The following is a 17,928-nucleotide window of genomic DNA, read 5'->3' as shown; positions in this document are numbered from 1 at the left end:
AGGTTTAGCAATCTGAAGGTGTTGTTGATTATAGTGTATGGAGTGCAAATCTGTCAATGTTTGGTCTCACTGATGGAGAGGAGGCCCCAATGGGAGCAATGGGTACAGTAAACCAGGTTGGAGGATGTACAGGTGAACTCCTGTTGCATATGGAAAGTCTGTCTTGGGCCTCGGATGGAGGTGAGAGGGAAGGTGTAGGGGCAGGTGTAGCACCTCATGCGGTTACAGGGAAAGGTGTCGGGAGTGGTGGGGTTGGTGGTGAGTGTGGAGTGGATGAGGGATTCACAGAGAGAGCGGTCCCTATGAAAGCCAGATTGGAGTCGGGAGGGAAATATCTCTTTGGTAGTGGGGTCAGATTGTAGGTGGTGGAAGTGGCGGAGGATACGCTGGATGCAGAGGTTGGTGGGGTGCTATGTGAGGACCAGGGGGACTCGGTCTTTATTTTTGTTGGGGGGGAAGAAGTTTAAGGGCAGAAGTGCGGGAAATGCAAGAGATGCGGTTGAGGGCATTTTCAATCACCGGAGGGGAGAAGTTACGGTCCTTGAAGTAGGAAGACATTTGGGTTGTGCGGGAGTGGAACGCTCCATCTTGGGAGCGGATGCGGCGGAGGCGGAGAATTTGGGAGTAAGGGATCGCATTCTTGCAAGAAGGTGGGTGACAGGAGGTGTAGTCAAGACAGCTCTGGGAGCCGGTGGGTTTGAAATAGATGCCAGTGCAGAGACGGTTACCGGATATGGAGCTTGCAGGAGGGTAGGTGAGAGGAGGTGAGTTGCAGGAGGGTGGGTGAGAGGAAGTGCCATGCAGGAGGGTGAGTGATAGGAGGTTTCTTGCAGACTCGGTGCAGATTTGTGGAGCACCTGCACTCCATACACTATAATCAACAACACCTTCCAGTCCTCAACCATTTTAACTCCCGCTCCCACTCCCTGGGTGACACGTCCATCCTGGGCCTCCTCAAGTGCCACAGTGACGCCATACACAAACTGGAGGAACAACACCTCATATTCCACCTCAGGAGCCTACAGCCCAATGGCCTAAACATAGAATTCATCAGTTTCAAAATCTCCCCATCCCCGGCCTCATCCCATGTCCAACCCTCCCTCTCATCCCCGCCTCCTTGACCTGACACTATCCTGTCCATCTCCTTCCCCACCTATCCGCCACACCCTCCCCACTGATCAATCCCCACTACCCCTTACCTGCATCCACCTACCTTCCCCCTCCCCTTTTCCACTATTTATTTCTCAGCTCCCTTCCCCTCCCCAGTTCTGAAGAAGGGTCTAGGCTCGAAACGTCAACTCTCCTGCTCCTCTGATGCTGCCTGACCTGCTGTGTTCCTCCAGCTCCACACTGTATCGACTCTGACTCGAGCATGTGCAGTTCTTGCTATCTCCATCTGCCTTATGAAGGCTAGAGCTGTATCCTCTGATGTTTAGAAGAGTCAGAGGTGACTTAATGGAAACATATATGACCCTGATAGGCTTGACCAGGTGGATATGGAAAGGATATTTCCTCTTACGGGAGAATCTAGAACTAAGGACCATAGTTTAAAAACAAGGGGTCGCCCATTTAAGACAGGAGATGAAGAACCTTTTCTTTCCCCTCAGAGGGTTGAGTGTCTCTGGAGTTTCTCAACAGGTAGTGGTTGCAAAATCTTTAAATATTTTCAAAGTATAGGTAAATAGGTCCTTGATTACAAAGGGAATGGAAGATTATTGGGGATACGCAGGAATGTAGAGTTGAGGTTCAAATCAGATCAGCCAGGATCTTACTGAATGGCAGAGCAGGTTCAAAGGGCTGAGTGGCCTACTCTTGTTCCTTGCTTGAATGTTACTTTATTTGCTTCAGATTATATACAATAAAGTTCATGTAGACTGGTACTTGATTCTTTCTCTAGCTGCATTTTCAAGTCTTCAATGATTTGTACATTATGATTCGCTTCTTTGGTGTACTGTTCTATTTGTCCCACCAGAGCCTTAATTTGATCGTCACGTTCTTGCAGAACCTGTAAAGAAACATTTTTATCCCATTCACTTTTTAGTAGTAAAGCCTTGGATTATACGGCAATAACTGCACACGAGGAATAAACAGAAATACAAACAAGAAAAAATGATTTTAAAAAGATCATAATGTGTGTAGCAGAACTTAATAACGTATTGTGACAGTAGCATATTTAGTCAAGTTCACAAAGGCCGATGCCCAAGACAAGTTCAAACCAACAATTACATCAAACAGAGGGCAAAGAATCTTGTTGTGAGAAGAGACATGTTAAGAATTAAGCCAAAGAAAACCATTAAAGCCTACAGTTGTCCATTATTGGCAGGAATCGCTTATAACCAGGCAACAAGTCGTGATCTTCATATTTAGAAAAATTTTATTTTTTTCAGGGAATTGAAGAATTAAACCACTGGAGAGGCCAAAGGTGATAAATCCACCACAAAATTCTTAGCCTCTGACCCACTCTTGTAGCTACAGTATTTGTATGGCTGGTCCATTTCAGTTTCTAGTCAGTGGTAATGCACCCCACCCACCCCCAGCCACACCCAGTATCTTGGGAGTTGAGGATTGAGTGACGATAGTACCATTGAATGCTATGGTATTTAGATTCTCTCTTCCTTGAGATGCTCACTGCCTGGTTGTTGAGTGGTACAAATGTTACTTGCCACTTATCAGCTGAAGACTGCATATTGTCTAGATTTGCTGCACACGGACATGGATTGCTTCATATTTGAGGAGTCACAAATGGTGCTGAACATTGTGTAACCATCAGCAAACATCCCCACTTCTGACATTGTGATGAAGGGAATGTCATTTATGAAGACTGTTGGGCCAAGGGACTGTGATGATTGACTTCCAACAGCCACAACCATCTCCCATAATGCTGGACATAACTCCAACAAGCAGAGAGTTCTGAGGAAGGGTCACTCGACCCGAAACGTTAACTCTGTTTTTTCTTTCACAGATGCTGCCAGACCTGCTGAGCTTTTCCAGCAACTTTGTTTTTGTTCCAGAGTGTTTTCTCACTGTTTCCCATTTATTCCAGTTTTGCCTGGGCTCCCGACTGCCTTACTTGGTCAAAGGTTGCCTTGTGCTAAGAACAATCACTCTTACCACAACTCTGGAATCCAGCTTTTGTCCATGTTTGGGACAAGGCTGTAATGCAGTCAGGAGTTGAGTAGGTCTGGCAGAACACAAACTGAGTGTCAATAAACATGTTACTTCTTAGCAAGTGCTGCATGGTAGCACTATCAAGGAGACCTTTGCTCACTTTGTTGATGATCAAGGGTAGGCTGATAGGGCAGTAATCAGTCAAGTTGGGTTTGTCATGTTTTTGTGGACAGAACATACTTGAGCAATTGCCCACAATGCCAAATAATTGGCAGTGTTGTATTGGAACAACAACTGGAGCTTAACGGGGGGCTTAGGTAGTTTCGAAGCACAAGTCTTCAGTATGATTTCCAGAATTCTGTTAAGATCTTTACAGTATCTAATACCTTTAACCACAGCATCACTTCTAACAGTGTCAAAATAATTATTTTGTTGAAGATGGTTATTGTTTGGCGTGGTCATAACTTAATAAGGCACAGATAAACATCAATTTCAATTTTGAATTTTTCTCTACAGATTCCGTCAGTTATTCATGTTGACTGGATTCCAAGAACATTGGAAGATATGCCTTGTAGTTGTTTGTGTATCAAGCCTAAGATTGAGTGATTTGTTTGATAAACAGAGCTTTGCCGCTGGTTGTGGGTTGAAAAGCATCGCTCCGATTTTGCACATGCAGTACTCCACCTAGCAGTGGTGTTGATCACAATTGCAGCCTTTTGCAAAATTATTCCAAAGGTGTCATAAATATCAAAGATGGTAGTATACAAAATACAGACATTTGCTCCATTACTGCAAAGCTGTGAAGTAAAATTCAAATACCATAATCGAAAATCAAGAACTATCATAAAGTGATTCTTTGTCATAGTATTCACCCAAAGTATAAACCTGAACACTTTTGTTGGAAAAGCATCCTGACTGAATGTTTATTTGAAAGTTAAAACAAACTGCTGGGCAGATTAGGTGAAGTGAAAACAACATAATGGAAAGGAAAGCAATTTTCAAATATGTTGTAATTTTCTCCAATTGTTATCCAAAACGTTATAACTAAATGACCAATTTTAATGTTGTTCATCCTTTGTAATGTGATTTTGCACATTACAAAGAATTGCACAGAGAATTGTTAGTAGCTAAACAGAGTGTTTTTTGGAAAGAAAATAAAACAGAAAGGAGACAAGTTACAGAAGGTGAGTGAAGGAAAATTGTGATCCATTTAATTGTACAGCAATAGAAATGTACTTACTACTTAGAGTTCTTCTATAATCTAAAGATAACCACGATTGAAGGACAGCAATTGAAAAGGTTGAAGGCAAACACATTTTTAGATTTTAAGAATAGTTTACAGTGAAACAGGTGAAAAATAAGTCTAATAGTAATGTAAGCATGGCTTACGTAAGAAATTACTAAAATGGAAGGGGTTGAAATTAAAATTTGACCAATTGGCATACCTGTTGGAGAGTAATGACGCTGCTCTTATCACTATCAAACTCAGCAATTACTAGTTTAGTTCGAAGTTCTTGCAGTTTCTGTTGATACTCGCTGATTTCTTTATCCTTGGCAGACAATACTTTCTGTAAAAGTTCAAAAATAGCCTTAAAATCTTAGATGCCATTGCTAATTAGAAGATCAATTTCAAACAAGCAGTGACATTTACCTTCCATTCCTCAATCTTTGCATTTACTGCCAACATCACAGGATCATCTTCTTCAGTTGTGGCTTGCAGCTGGTTGGCCAGATCTTGCACCTGTTTATAGGAATGATATGACAGTGTTGGCAGAAATAGCTTGAATTCAGAGGTAGAGTTTTCAACTGAGTTAACTTCAAAATTCCAGATTAATAAAGCCTACCACATTCACAGCATATTACCTGGCTTTTGTTTTAAAGAAAAAGTCCAATATCTTGCCCTTAAATAAATCTGTGTGAATCGCGCTTTAGGAGTGGATCACAGTCTGTGATGCATATTTTAAGTTTGCCATGCACCATACTGAATCTCTAATGCTGTTGCCTTGCTACATATCTAAACCATTGATATAGGGTCACCTTCTCTATTTCATCAAGTATTTTATGGCTCTCATGACAGATTTGATTTTCTGCCAACACCTTCATCTGTGTTCCACAAGCAGACCACATTTTGTGTGAACTGAAAACTGGGTGAAGGGCCTTTTTCCATGCTGTAGACCTCAATGACTCTATGAAGGACAGCATGCCACAGAGTTAATAATTATCCTTTAATCTTAATACTTTACATCTGTAATATGGCATGCTTACATCAAGGTGGTAAATAAAAAAGGAAAAATCGTCAGAGTCTTACCAGACCATCGGGCTTCCTCTCATTACAGAGCAATGACTGGTGGTAGTTCTCCCAACCATGCCTCAGATGAGGGGAGAGGGAGAGAAATAAAGTCCTTCAGGTCAGTGCAGGGATTGAACCCACACTGTTAGCATCTCTCTGCATTGCAAACCATCCAACCAAGCTAACCGACACCCAAAGATGATAAATAATACATTGGTGGGCCATCTTATTTAGGTTAAGACTAATAATCAGATTTATTTGAGATACATACAGAAAAATACATACTCATCATGAAACCATGATGTCCAACACCAGATTATAAAATGTATAAAATGATTCAGTACAAGGAGAGAGTTGTCTCTCCCCAAGTCTTTGGTGGCCATTCAAAGACCAAATGTTGCAATTTATTCTGAAAGTTCATTTCTCATGCTTGTGCCACTTGATACAAATACCCTTGCTCTGACTTCTGTCTATCTTATTGCCTGGTCTAAGCACAGTCAGGTCAGGGCTACGGAAATGGACTATCAACTCAGAGGCTTTGAAAACAAAGCTAATTACCATAACTGGTCACTTATGAAAGTTAATTTAAAAAAACATGGATCACTAATCTTTTTGAGGCATTTCCTCGGTCTCCCTCTCTATTAATTTCCTTCTTGATTAGTAAATGTCCAATTGAATTTCATTTTGCATGCAGCTCAGTACCTCTCCACATCTCTTGTGATTTCACCCAACAAAAAATGTGTTGATTAACAATCCTTTCATGAACCTTAAGGCTAACCTTGCTTAAACATCCTTTTTAAATTAAACTATATGAACTTAATAATCTTAAAATAACTTTGACATCATACAACTGGATACATTTCAAGAGAATAACAACACATTGTTTTAGGCACCTTCTGTATTTCAGTGCAATAGTTCAGCTAGTGTCATACTTATATAAAACATCCTATGCTTAAATTTCAATACAAGCAAGTAACCTGTTTTGGAATGGGAGGTAAAAATAATAAAAGATTAATAGCCGTCCCCAACTTGCCTTTCCCTCCATTTATAGTCAACCAGCCATTTTTCAGCATTACTTCTCATTCTCAAATAAGGCATTTCTCCTTCCACCTTTGATCAAACTTCACCATTGACACAATTTAGCCTATAAAAGCATTGAGTAACATGAAAAATTTAGCTGACTGATCAGGATGGTCATTTGACAGTGTGGAACAGTGCTTCTCCCCGCAGAATATTCTTAAGCTTGCTTTTTAAACTGAATTTGTATTTGTTTGAGACAGACTGCAATTAAAACAGAAACTGAACTGAAAAGGAAGAATAAGGTAAACGTAGAAATAAAATTGACTCTGAGTTTATAATGAAAGCAAAAACAAACATAAGTTTTGATGTCAAAACTGCAAACTGACCCTGTTTAAAAGATATAAAAATCTTGGATCAATAGTTCCAATCAATCAATAGTAGATAAATCCAGTGGCACAGAACAGGGAAGACTGAAGAAGAGTGTCCAGATTGGAGCAGAGAATAAATTGCTGTAGCTATTTTGTTACCAGAAGGTAATATTTTAGGTCTACCCCATTCACATTAAGTTGAGAAAGGCCTACAGACATATGCCATTTACGGCAAACACGTTGCCTGTGGAACTTGGGTTGGTTATGCACTGCTTTCAGCTGTGATCAGACTAACTCCAAGGAAAGAAGCTGAATTGTCTCTGAAAGACAGAGTTTGAAGGGCTTTGTGACAGAGTGTGATCAGTAAAATCTCATTGGGTTACAGAGCCAGTTTGTAAGATCTGTCATTTAATGCACAATTTAAATTTACATTTGACCACAATTTGCCTATAAATTCAATTTTAACTCACATTGATTCTGAATGTTGGCGTATCAGGCAGATGGTACTAAGTGTTTGGTTTGTTGATTTGCGCATAGTAGAAAAGTAGTCTGCTCTCAAGGCAGGCTTCTATTGAGACTGCAATTCTTGCCCTTCCTACAAAGGCCTAGTTGAGTCTGCCAACCTCAACCTTCAGAGGCCATAACATGAACATCAGCCACAAGTAGAAACTTAATTTGGGTTTTCAAAGTCCAGAGGCCAGTGATTTGATATCGTTAATTGATTCAATTTGTTATGATTAATGGAAGTAAGTCTTCCCCTTACCTGAAGCAACAGCTGCCCCTTTTCTCGTTTGAATTGATCCATAGCGCTGTCAGATTGCTGCACGATCAGTTTCATTTTGTTGTATTCATCAGTCATCTTGTCCATCTCTTGCACGGACTCTTCCAGTTTTTGTTGCAACTGTTTGTTCTGTGCCTCCAGCTTTTCATTGGCTTCAGACAAATTCTAGACGTGGAAAAGAAAACCACAATAATTCAATAGTTGTAATCAACAATTTGCTGCCGAAGAGCATAGCCTTGTCTTTCTAAAAATTGAACCACACAGTTGGTGAAGAATATTGTGTACACTTGCATGATCTCAATTATCAAAGACTTAGTCTGGAAGGCTCTGCAACCTTCACTGTGAAAGGTGTTAATCAGTAAAAGCACCAACAGTCTCAATTTGTTATGCATTTTGTTTATTAATGTGATATATGTGACATAAAGATGTAAGAAATAGGAACAGGAGTAAGCCATACAGCATCTTAAGTCTTCTCCACCTTTCAATAAGATCAAGGTTAACCTATCCCAACCAAATGTTCCTGCCCTATATCGACATATCCCTCAAAACTCAAGGTGAAATGAGTAATATTTATTGCCTATCTTTGGTTACCCAGATAACATACTGACAGTAGCTACCTTTATTGTGGCCAATTCTTTACAACTGAAGGAAAAGTTTTAATCCCTCCTCCACGGCATCTTTGCTGGTGGAAGGGGCATTTAATCAGGCAGGAGCGTCCAATTAAGTCCACGCTGTGAGGCCAGTGGTTGGTTTTTCCATCAGCCAAAGTGGACGTGTTGAGTTACTCATCCCATTGCTGCTGGTGTTGAACCAGCGATGGGCATAGGGCTTGACACGTGAGAAGCATGATGAGCAAATCTGGCATATTTACTCATAGGCTTCAGTCTGGAGGCTTCCTCTTCAAAGGCATTCAGTGTCCGGTGGAGGGACCTGGAATTGCGAAAGGAACAGCCGATTGAAACTCATTTCCCTTGTTGCCAATCAACCTTGCCTGTGACCTGCCATCACTCACTGATGCAATGCAATCCGAGGCCTCATGTAGGTGCAGTACCAGCAGCAGACACCTACAATATGTTGGTGCTGCTGTGTAAAAACAAGCTGCCAGCTCAAGATTGGTCAGGAGCCCTTGGTGGTGGGCTGGCTGTCACAGGCTCACCAACTGGTGGCCAAAATCCACAAGACCCTTCAAAAATATTCTGCCTTCAGCTGTCTAAATGACATTAAGAGGCAACCATGCAGACCATCATAGTTAGATTAAACTGGATGAGACGGGGTAGCAGATTCCCTTACCCAAGAAGCGTGGTTTCCCTTATTCTTAGATAAAACAAGACATCCATGGAATTGTAAAAATATAGACACATTCACATACGTGGAAGATGATGGTGTGGTGATAACATTGTTAAACTCGTTACATACAGACTCAGCATAATTCCCCGGGATATAGGTGAAATTTAAATTAAATTAAATTAGTAAAGCTGAAATTCTAGTCTCAGTAATCATGACATCATGGGATCATGACAACAATCACTAACTGTTGTAAAAACCCATCTCATGACCTGGAAACCTGCCGTCCTTACCTAGTCTGGCCTACATCTGACTCCAGACCCACAGTTGTGGTTGTCGCTTAACAATTCTGTGAAATGACCTCGCAAATCATTCAGTTCAAGGTCAATTAGGGATGGGCAACAAGTGTCAGTGACACCCTCATCCCATCAAAGAAAATAAATACGAGATGGAATAACTCGCTAGAAAATGCAGAGGAATATTTTAAAATATGAAGTACCTGAATTTCATCCAAATATTGTGCAAGTTCCTTGTTCTTTTTGGACAGCTGTATTCTGCAGTCTGAATCATCTCCTCTCCTATTAAGGAGAGTCTCCCGCTGAGAATCTATTTGTTTCTGATAGTCAACAACATCTTGGCGTAGTTGATCATTCTGCAAAAAGTATCAATAATCCAGATGATTTATAGTCATTTCATCCACAAGATAACTGACACACATTCTCGAAACCAATAATGATGTAGTCTAATTGCACTAATAATAGTGATCATCAGTTATTTAGCCAGGCATTTTTATGATGCTCTTACCTCTCTTTTAAGTCTTTTTTTCTTTGACAAAGAAAAGTGAATGAGAAAGGAAAGACTAAGACAGTCATGTTAGCAAGGACAAACATTTTAGTGAGAAAATCATTAATGAGACAGCAACAAAAGGTAAACAAGCAAAACTCAAAAAAGTAAAGAACCTGAAATTGTTATAATGACCTGCAAATATATGTTTTTCATTTAATCATTATCCACAATTAGATTTGTGTGTTTTCATCACTAACCTCTCTTCTTAGTTTGTTGTTTTCATTTTCTATCTCCTTGATTCGAATTCCCACCTAAAGAACACAATAAAAAGGTAAATTTCTGTACTGTATAATATCGAAAATGTGAGCAGCCTAGGAACAATTATAAGTAGCTTTCTGGTGCCGTAAACAAAATTAAGCAGTTACTACATTATGAAATTATCCCTTTTTTTGCAGGTTGCAACCAGCAAACTCCCCATCGATGTTGAGAGAACTTAGGTGAGTTGTAGAAAATTTAACTGCATTATTAATTTTCTAAAATGATATATTAATCTATGTGACCATGCAGAAAGGGTGTTTCACAACGGTTCTTGCAAGAGGTCTGCAGCTTCCTCTCTGCTGTGCTTGGTTAGGGGCAAACATGATAAATGAACAAAGGACTTGAAGCATGGGGACTTAGCATGGACTAGTAATAAATATGGTATAACTTTGGTGGCATACATATGCAGGCATTTACACGAGATTGTTGCTATCTAAGTAGTTTACAAGATTATTTTCTTCGTCTCTGTCATTTCCCAGATTCCAAAGACACAATGTAGGCCCAAACAACCATCTTGTAACAGAACATTGTCTAGCTGTACTTGGGAGGGATGGATTAAAACTAGATAATCTCTGGGATATGAGCCAAAACTAGGCCCCTGTGACTTCTCAGACATTGCACAATGCAGCCTGGGAGTTGTTTCAGATCATGGAACTTCTCGTGCAAAGAGCAACAGCTTGCAAGAACAAATCCTCCTGTCTCTGACTCTCAATACCTGTCGCTGTGCAATTTGCTGTGCTACAGTTGGGAATTTAAGAGTATTAAAGTTGGTTAACATATTTTGAACAACTGTTCTACACTACCACTGGAACTGCGCAGTAAGGAAACTTCCCTAGCTCATTTGCAAGGCTTAGTAACTTTGAGAATCTAATCCTTAAGACAATGGGCAGAATAATTTGTTGTGTGGTGCCTGCAATACACAATAGCCAGCAAATTTATTAGTCATGTATTTGCACTGCCCAATAACCATACTAACCAAATTTCACAGAATTTGGGGATTCTCTTTAAAGCAGTGATGGAATCTTGAATCTTGAACTGTGCACATTTCAAAACTGAGATAAAAGTTGTCGCTTTTGGACCACATGACTCAACAGCCCACCATTTCCTAGCCCTGTCTATTAAAATGAACTGATGAAAATCTGCAGCTCAAAACAGAATATTTCAGTCATCATATTCCAGTTCAATGAACAGTGAACATTGCATTATCATACTTTGGTGTTTGAGCCAGATATTTGAAGTAAGAATATCTTTCAATTGTTAGGTTTTCTCATGTAGAAATATCTGTTGAAAGCATTCATCTGGATATGTCACACCATACTCTATGCAGCTATGAACTCTTCCCTGACACAACCAGGGGTTATAAGTAGCATTCAAAGGGCATGGCACTCCATTGAAAAATGGGGTCACATATATCACAGGTGTAATAGTGTGAAATTTCTCCTACGGCAAGCCTACCCCTGCATTTGATGCTGATTATATCCTGAAACTTTATGCTTTCATTTAATCACATATAACCCTGGGATGCATTCAGAGCGTTCCAGTCCATAAACTTCCTCATCCAGAGAATGTGAGAATGGGCAACTCATGCAAGTGATTGAGGCAAATGGCACAGATGTACTTAGATGAAGCAAGATATACACAAAGGAGAAAGGAGTCGAAAGTTATGTTGATTAAGTGGGATGGAGAGGGTGGCTGGCAAAAGGAAGTTCACGTTCATGAAAGGAGGTTGGCATAGACTAGTTGGGCTGAATGGCCTGTTTTGAAATTGTAAAGTCTAATTTCAAGTCTTTCTAATCAATTTCTTTTCGCGAATTGAGTCCAATTTAAAAGACGAACAGAGAAAATTATGACAGCACATTGCATCTGGTGTTGCCCCCGGCTCAGTTTCCATACTTGCTCAACAATTTTCTTTTCCTTGTTTAGCTCTTTCTCCATCTCTGAAACCTCCCGGTCTTTGAACTGCAGTTGGTTTTCCACTTGACGAAGTTCTTCTCGCAAGAATCGGGTATCACGCCCACCAGCACTCACTTGAGCCATCTGGGACAGAAACAAAATGGAGCATTGCTCACTTCTGAATACGTAAGCAATTCAAGTCACAATAAACTGACATAGAAATATAGAAATGACATGTGCAGTGAAAATCTTTTAGTATGAGTCATATCAACATCGCACACCAGAATATGCATGGATGGGAACAAAGCCTGTGTCATTCCATTTCCATGACATGTGCCAAAAATTGTCCCATGTTTACCATGAAATATAACAATTCTGCAGAGGTACAGTTGCCATTCAGAGAATAATTCAAACATTAAAAAAAAGTAAAATTATAGCAGCTGTCTCTTGGCCATGTCCATAAGTCACACTGTTGAGTATTTGCCAACTATGAAGTACTACTCTGCCGTAGTGGTGCAACCTGCATCATTTGGCTTGTCCCTTTAAGATCACAAAGGTCAGTTGCTTATTTGCACATGCTAAGGATAGCTGCAGATTAGGAAATGAATTCCTTTTGCAGACTGGAAGTTATCAGATGCACGGTATCAACTGTAGCTCAATTGGTAGCACTGACTCCCAACTCAGGAAGCTATGGCCTCAATTTCCACCTCCGAGACTAAAGCACAAAAGTGTAGGCTGACACTCCAGTGCAATATTAAGGGAGCGTAAAATTTTTGGAGGGACTGTCTTTTGGATGAAATGTTAAACCAAAGTGTCACTTACTCCCTCAGGCGAACATTTCAAACAAAATTTGGGGAGATATCCCCAGAATCTTGAGCAATAATTATTCTTCAACCAACTGTATGAAATAAGATTACTTAGTCAATATCACATTGCTGTTTGTGGGAGTTTACTGTGTGTAAATTAGCTGTCATGTTTCCTAAATTTCAAGACTTTCCTACATGACACTTCTGACTTCTTCAGTATTAATTCACTCTAAAGTGCCTTCTAACATCCAGGGGGATAGATTTGCTATATAAATGCTTGGCTCTCTCTTTTTATTCCTATTTTTAAGTCAAACACAAGATAAAATGCCTGGCTTGCATAGACCTAGCGAACCATAGGGCTGCTCTCACATTCGAAAGACGCGACTTGTGGCAGCTTAACTGGAGGGTCACCATGTCTCAAGGAAGGAAGAGGTTGAGAAGGAGAGTCCTTCATGGTAACTTCAGCAGGTGTGACAACTGAACTCAAGCTGCTGGCATCACTCTGCATTGCAAACCAGCTATTCAGCTAACTGAGCTAACCAATCCCTATATTGTACATGTGCAGACATATATATAAAATTCTACACACGCATGGAGCAGTGAGTTTGAGAAATGTTAAACCTACCTGAAACCTACTGGATACTACTTCACAGCTAATAAGTACCTTCTGAAGTATATTTACTGCTATCATTTGACAAACACAGAGGCAATTTTTGTACAGCATCTCAAAAACTGCAAATTAGATTGTCAAACTCTGGTGTCCACGGAAAATGTTGGTCAGTTGGAATCTTGTAATCTATTAGTCTTCCACAATCAAATATGAGCTGAGTTTAGCATTTTATCTGAAAACAGTGTCTCAAATAATGGACAACTGCCTCAGCTGAAGTGCCAGCCTGAAATTAGATGCTCAAATACTGGACTGCGGCTTGTTCCCACAAGTTACTGGCTCAAAAGATGCGAGTTCATATTTAAGCCGATAGTAAAGCACATTTTTTCTATTTCAAAGTGAATGGAGTATAACATTAGGGATGTTTTGTTAAAACTATACAAAGCACTAGTCAGACTACTGCTGGAATACTGTGAATAGTTTTGTGGCCCTTGTTGATGGAAAGGTAGATTGGCATTGGAGGCAGTCCAGAAAAAGTTCACGAGCTTGATCCCAGGTATGGAGGGATTTTCAGAAGAGGAAAGGTTGAGTGGGTTGGATTTGCACACTTTGAAATATAGAAAGATGAGGGCAAACCTTATTAAAACATACAAGATTCTCAGTGGATGTGACAGAGTGGACACAGAAAGGTTGTTGTGAGAGAGCCTAGAACCACAGGGTATAATCTCAGAAAATGGGGTTGCACATTTAAGACAGAGCTAAAGAGGCATTTCTTTTTTCAGAGGTTTGTGATTCTTCGGGATTCTTTACCACAGAGAGCTGTTGAGGCTGCATCATTAAGAATATTCAAGGTTGAGATAGACAGATTTTTAATCAATGAGGGAATCAAGGGTCACGGGGAAAAGGCAGGAAAGTGAAATTGAGGGTAATCAGATCAGCCATGATCAGATTAAATAGCAGACCAGACTCAATGGGCTGAATGGCCTTCTTCTGCTCCAATGTCTTAGTAAGTATCCATAAAACCCAAAGGATTTATTGAAGTATTTGGTTCAGCATGGTTTGTTTAGATGAAAAGGTGTGGGAGAATTTTTTTTTTATAAAGCTGGCATGACCAGGTGGAAAAATGGTCTGTTTCTGAGCTTTCGACCTGAAGCTTATCTATAGAGTCATAACAGCATGAAAACAGACCTTTCGGTTCAAATCGTCCATGCCAACCAGATATCCAAAATTAATCTAGTTCCATTTGCCAGCATTTGGCCCATATCCCTCTAAACCCTTCCTATTCATATTTCCATCCAGATGCCTTTCAAATGTTATAATTGTACCAGCCTCCACCACTTCCTCTGGCAACCAATTCCACACACACACCAACTGCGTGAAAAAGTTGCCCCTTAGATCCTTTCTAAATCCTTCCCCTTATCTATGTACTAACATTACTTAAAGGAAGACAATAAAAGTTCACACTTACCTCCAGTTCATTTTCTAGCTTAAGAACTTTTGCTTTCAGCTGGTTTTCTAGGGAGAAAATAAATAACAAATAAATGCATACATTTAATTGTTCACAGCAACCTGAAAGGTAACACTAAGCATACAGGGAAAAACAAACTGACTACAAAACAGTGACTTACCTGTCTTGGCTTGTTCTTCCCCTGCTTTTTCAACTTCTTCAAGAGCCAACTCAACCTCTTGTGCTTTCATCTGTATATAATTTAAAGACATATAACATCTTGATCACGCATATAAATCCAGATCAAGGTGAACTTTAACAATCATAGAATAAATTCAAACTGAATTAACCATGTGCCTTCCATCCAATATAATTCATTTTTCAACTTTTCTTATGCTGCTGTGTAACCATATTTTTACTCTTTAGTAAAAACACTTACTAACAAAAGGCTCTGCAACTACCTTTTGCACCTGGTTTATCTATCAAATGAACATTAGATTAGATACAGAATTGTAGAAAAGTACTGCATTAATTTGGACTACCATACTAATTATAGGCAAGTTATTCATAATGATTCTGAAATTAAACAGGTTATCTTTTTGAGTTATTACTACTTTACCTCCCTGCCCCGCTATTACCAATTCTTTACTACTGCGTGCTGGTTCCATATGTGGTCAGTGAACCACCAACTCTTGGCCATATACATTCATATATGTATTAAGAGGACCAACAACTTGTATTTAAATAACACCTTTAACATTACAAAAAGCCACAAAGCACTTCATCGGGGATTATAAAACAAAATATGATACTGGCCCATAAAATATTGGACATACAGGTATTTAGGAGCATTGTAGAGGAGGAAAGCAAAGTAGAGATGAGGACTGAAGGAAGGACTTCCAAAATGATGGCACAGGCAGCAGAAGACATAACTATCAATGAAAAGCGGGTATCACCAGGACTATTTTTATATTTTTTTGGTTAATTCATGGGATGTGGGTGTTGTTGGCTTTTATGCACCACTTCTAATTTCCCAGGGGCAGTCAAAACTCAACTACATTGCTGTGGGTCTGAGTCCAGGTAAGGATGAGAGAGTTCACACCCGAAAGGGCATCAGAGAACCAGAAAGCTTTTTAGAATAATCAATAATTACATGGCCACCATTGGATTGGCTTGTTATTGAATTCAAATTTCGCCATCTGACAGGATGGAATTTGAACTCATCAGCTGGGGTTTGAGATTACCTATGATATTTCCAGAAATCCATTCCCCCATCCCTTGCCTCCCATTTAAACGTGGCTTGTGAATAACTTCAATTTGGACCATTACAACCCCAATGTCATGTTAATATTACTTCATCCAATTACTCATCTCTTATTTTCATTTAATCATTTTACACATGGTGCACATACGCTTGTGTTTACGGGTTTTCTCCCATTCTGTTCTGTTTTTTCAACTTCCTCCAATTCTGGTAAAAGTCCCACATTTGAAATGTCAACTTGTCTATTCTTTCTACAGATACTGATTTACTTGCTAATTGCTTCCAGACTCATTTAAATTTTGTTTCAGATTATCAATGCTGACACTTTTTGTTTGCTTTAGTTCCACAGACCTTTAAAATTTACAACCAGAAGATCCAGATTTCTCCCAGTTACACTTCTTGTCATATCAATAACATTATTTTAAAGACAGTATTATCAGGCTAAATTCTTCCTGATAAGTTACTCCAGGTGAAAATTAGCTGCTTCATGGAATAGCAACAATCGGCTGTTACTTAATTAATTATCCCATTAGTTAAATCTTCTGTAAATGTCCCGAGTCTTGTTTATGACGCATGAATATATTTCTTTTCTACTTTTATTAATAAACATTCATTCCAGTATTGGAGAAACAAAGAAGCATCTTTAAATACAAACCTTCATTAAGGACTGGGTGAGCCGAAAAAGCTGAATCAGCTTCTCTGGGTCTTCTGCCGTCAATTCATTTCCTTCAACCTATGCACAGAAACTCACCATTATTGATAAAATTATTAATTGCAAAAAATAATTATAGTTACTAAACTGCAAACTGAAACAAATAGAGATACCTTGGATATTGTATCCAACAACTTATCTGCCAGTTTCTCTCGACTCGGCAACGAGTCTGGATCGACTTTCATTAATTGAGCCCAATCCAGATTGGGCGCCATCTTGGTTCACCCTGTTGGACAGAATGTTCAAAATGTCAACAACAATTTGAATGATGCCATTAATCATAAATGTACTTTGAGCGTAAAAGATCTCAGTTTGGTATTTAAAAAATGTGCAAGTAATATTTTGGGTGAGAAGAAAGCGTTATGGTAACCACGGCACGGTGGCTCAGTGGTTAGCACTGCAGCCTCACAGCGCCAGGGACCCAGGTTCAATTCCAGCCTCGGGCGACTGTCTGTGTGGAGTTTGCACATTCTCCCCGTGTCTGCGTGGGTTTCCTCCGGGTGCTCCGGTTTCCTCCCACAGTCCAAAGATGTGCAGGCTAGGTGGATTGGCCATGCTAAATTGCCCGGAGTGTTCAGGGGGATGAGTCTGGGTGGGATGCTGCAAGGGTCGGTGTGGACTTGTTGGGCCAAAGGGCCTGTTTCCACACTGTAGGGATTCTATGATCACTGCAAGACAGTTGTTACGACAAGGAAACAGACAGCTGAACCCAAATTAGCCTTTCTACCTCTATATTCGTAACCCAGTAAAATTAAACCGAACACCACCAAATAGTCGCTCCAATGGTTCCTGGCCAGACTTTTGCATAACCTTCCCAGGCTTTTGAATAATTAATTTCCAGACATCGGCCCCGTATCTTAAACAAGAGATAACTATTTATTAGATACACAATAACTTTGGAACAGAGAATATTAAACCAACTTAAAACATTTGTTTTCAGCCCCCCATTCATACAAAAGACAGACAGGACAAACAAATATAGATAAGGGATAAATAAAAGAAAATAACAAAACTGGCCAGATTATTTAAATCGCTTCCACGATACACTGTTTCACAGGCAGACTTCTTGAATGCTTTTTCTGGGACGTCAATCAGGGCTACCTTCTTAGATCACCCAGGCAAGGTGACAATAATTCTAACTCAAGTTTTACGCTTTGGGCTTCTGGAAGTTGGCGTATCAAGTTTGGCAGGGAGCTTTCTTCATGCTATTTTGTCAGCTGTAGCCAAAACCATCTCTGAGAAAACAT

General features: G+C 39.8%; 1 protein-coding gene across 1 annotated transcript; it reads right to left on the bottom strand.

The window, feature by feature from the left end:
- Window positions 1-1,815: 1,815 nt before the first annotated feature.
- Window positions 1,816-16,909, bottom strand: LOC125485343 (centrosomal protein of 290 kDa-like). The gene is made up of 11 exons (XM_048607666.1): window positions 16,795-16,909; window positions 16,625-16,702; window positions 14,890-14,959; window positions 14,730-14,776; window positions 11,849-11,992; window positions 9,895-9,948; window positions 9,351-9,503; window positions 7,550-7,732; window positions 4,760-4,849; window positions 4,554-4,676; window positions 1,816-2,005 (listed from the first exon to the last, which is right to left on the bottom strand). The coding sequence occupies exons 1-11, from the start codon at window positions 16,894-16,896 to the stop codon at window positions 1,850-1,852; spliced, it is 1,200 nt and encodes a 399-aa protein (XP_048463623.1). The 5' UTR covers window positions 16,897-16,909; the 3' UTR covers window positions 1,816-1,849.
- Between the last annotated feature and the right edge of the window lie 1,019 nt (window positions 16,910-17,928).

This window comes from Rhincodon typus, chromosome 18 (assembly GCF_021869965.1).
Source record: "Rhincodon typus isolate 14 chromosome 18, sRhiTyp1.1, whole genome shotgun sequence".
NCBI classification, from domain to species: Eukaryota; Metazoa; Chordata; class Chondrichthyes; order Orectolobiformes; family Rhincodontidae; genus Rhincodon; species Rhincodon typus.
This window is presented reverse-complemented; position numbering and strand designations above follow the sequence as displayed.

What these genes read in the sequence shown, in the direction of transcription:
- LOC125485343 (XM_048607666.1), bottom strand. Translation starts at nt 16,896, where the DNA reads ATGGCGCCCAATCTGGATTGGGCTCAATTAATGAAAGTCGATCCAGAC. An exon ending in GGAAGAACAAGCCAAGACAG is followed by an intron (nt 14,777 to 14,889) that starts GTAAGTCACTGT and finishes TTTTCTCCCTAG; the next exon opens with AAAACCAGCTGAAAGCAAAA. An exon ending in AGCTAGAAAATGAACTGGAG is followed by an intron (nt 11,993 to 14,729) that starts GTAAGTGTGAAC and finishes TTTCTGTCCCAG; the next exon opens with ATGGCTCAAGTGAGTGCTGG.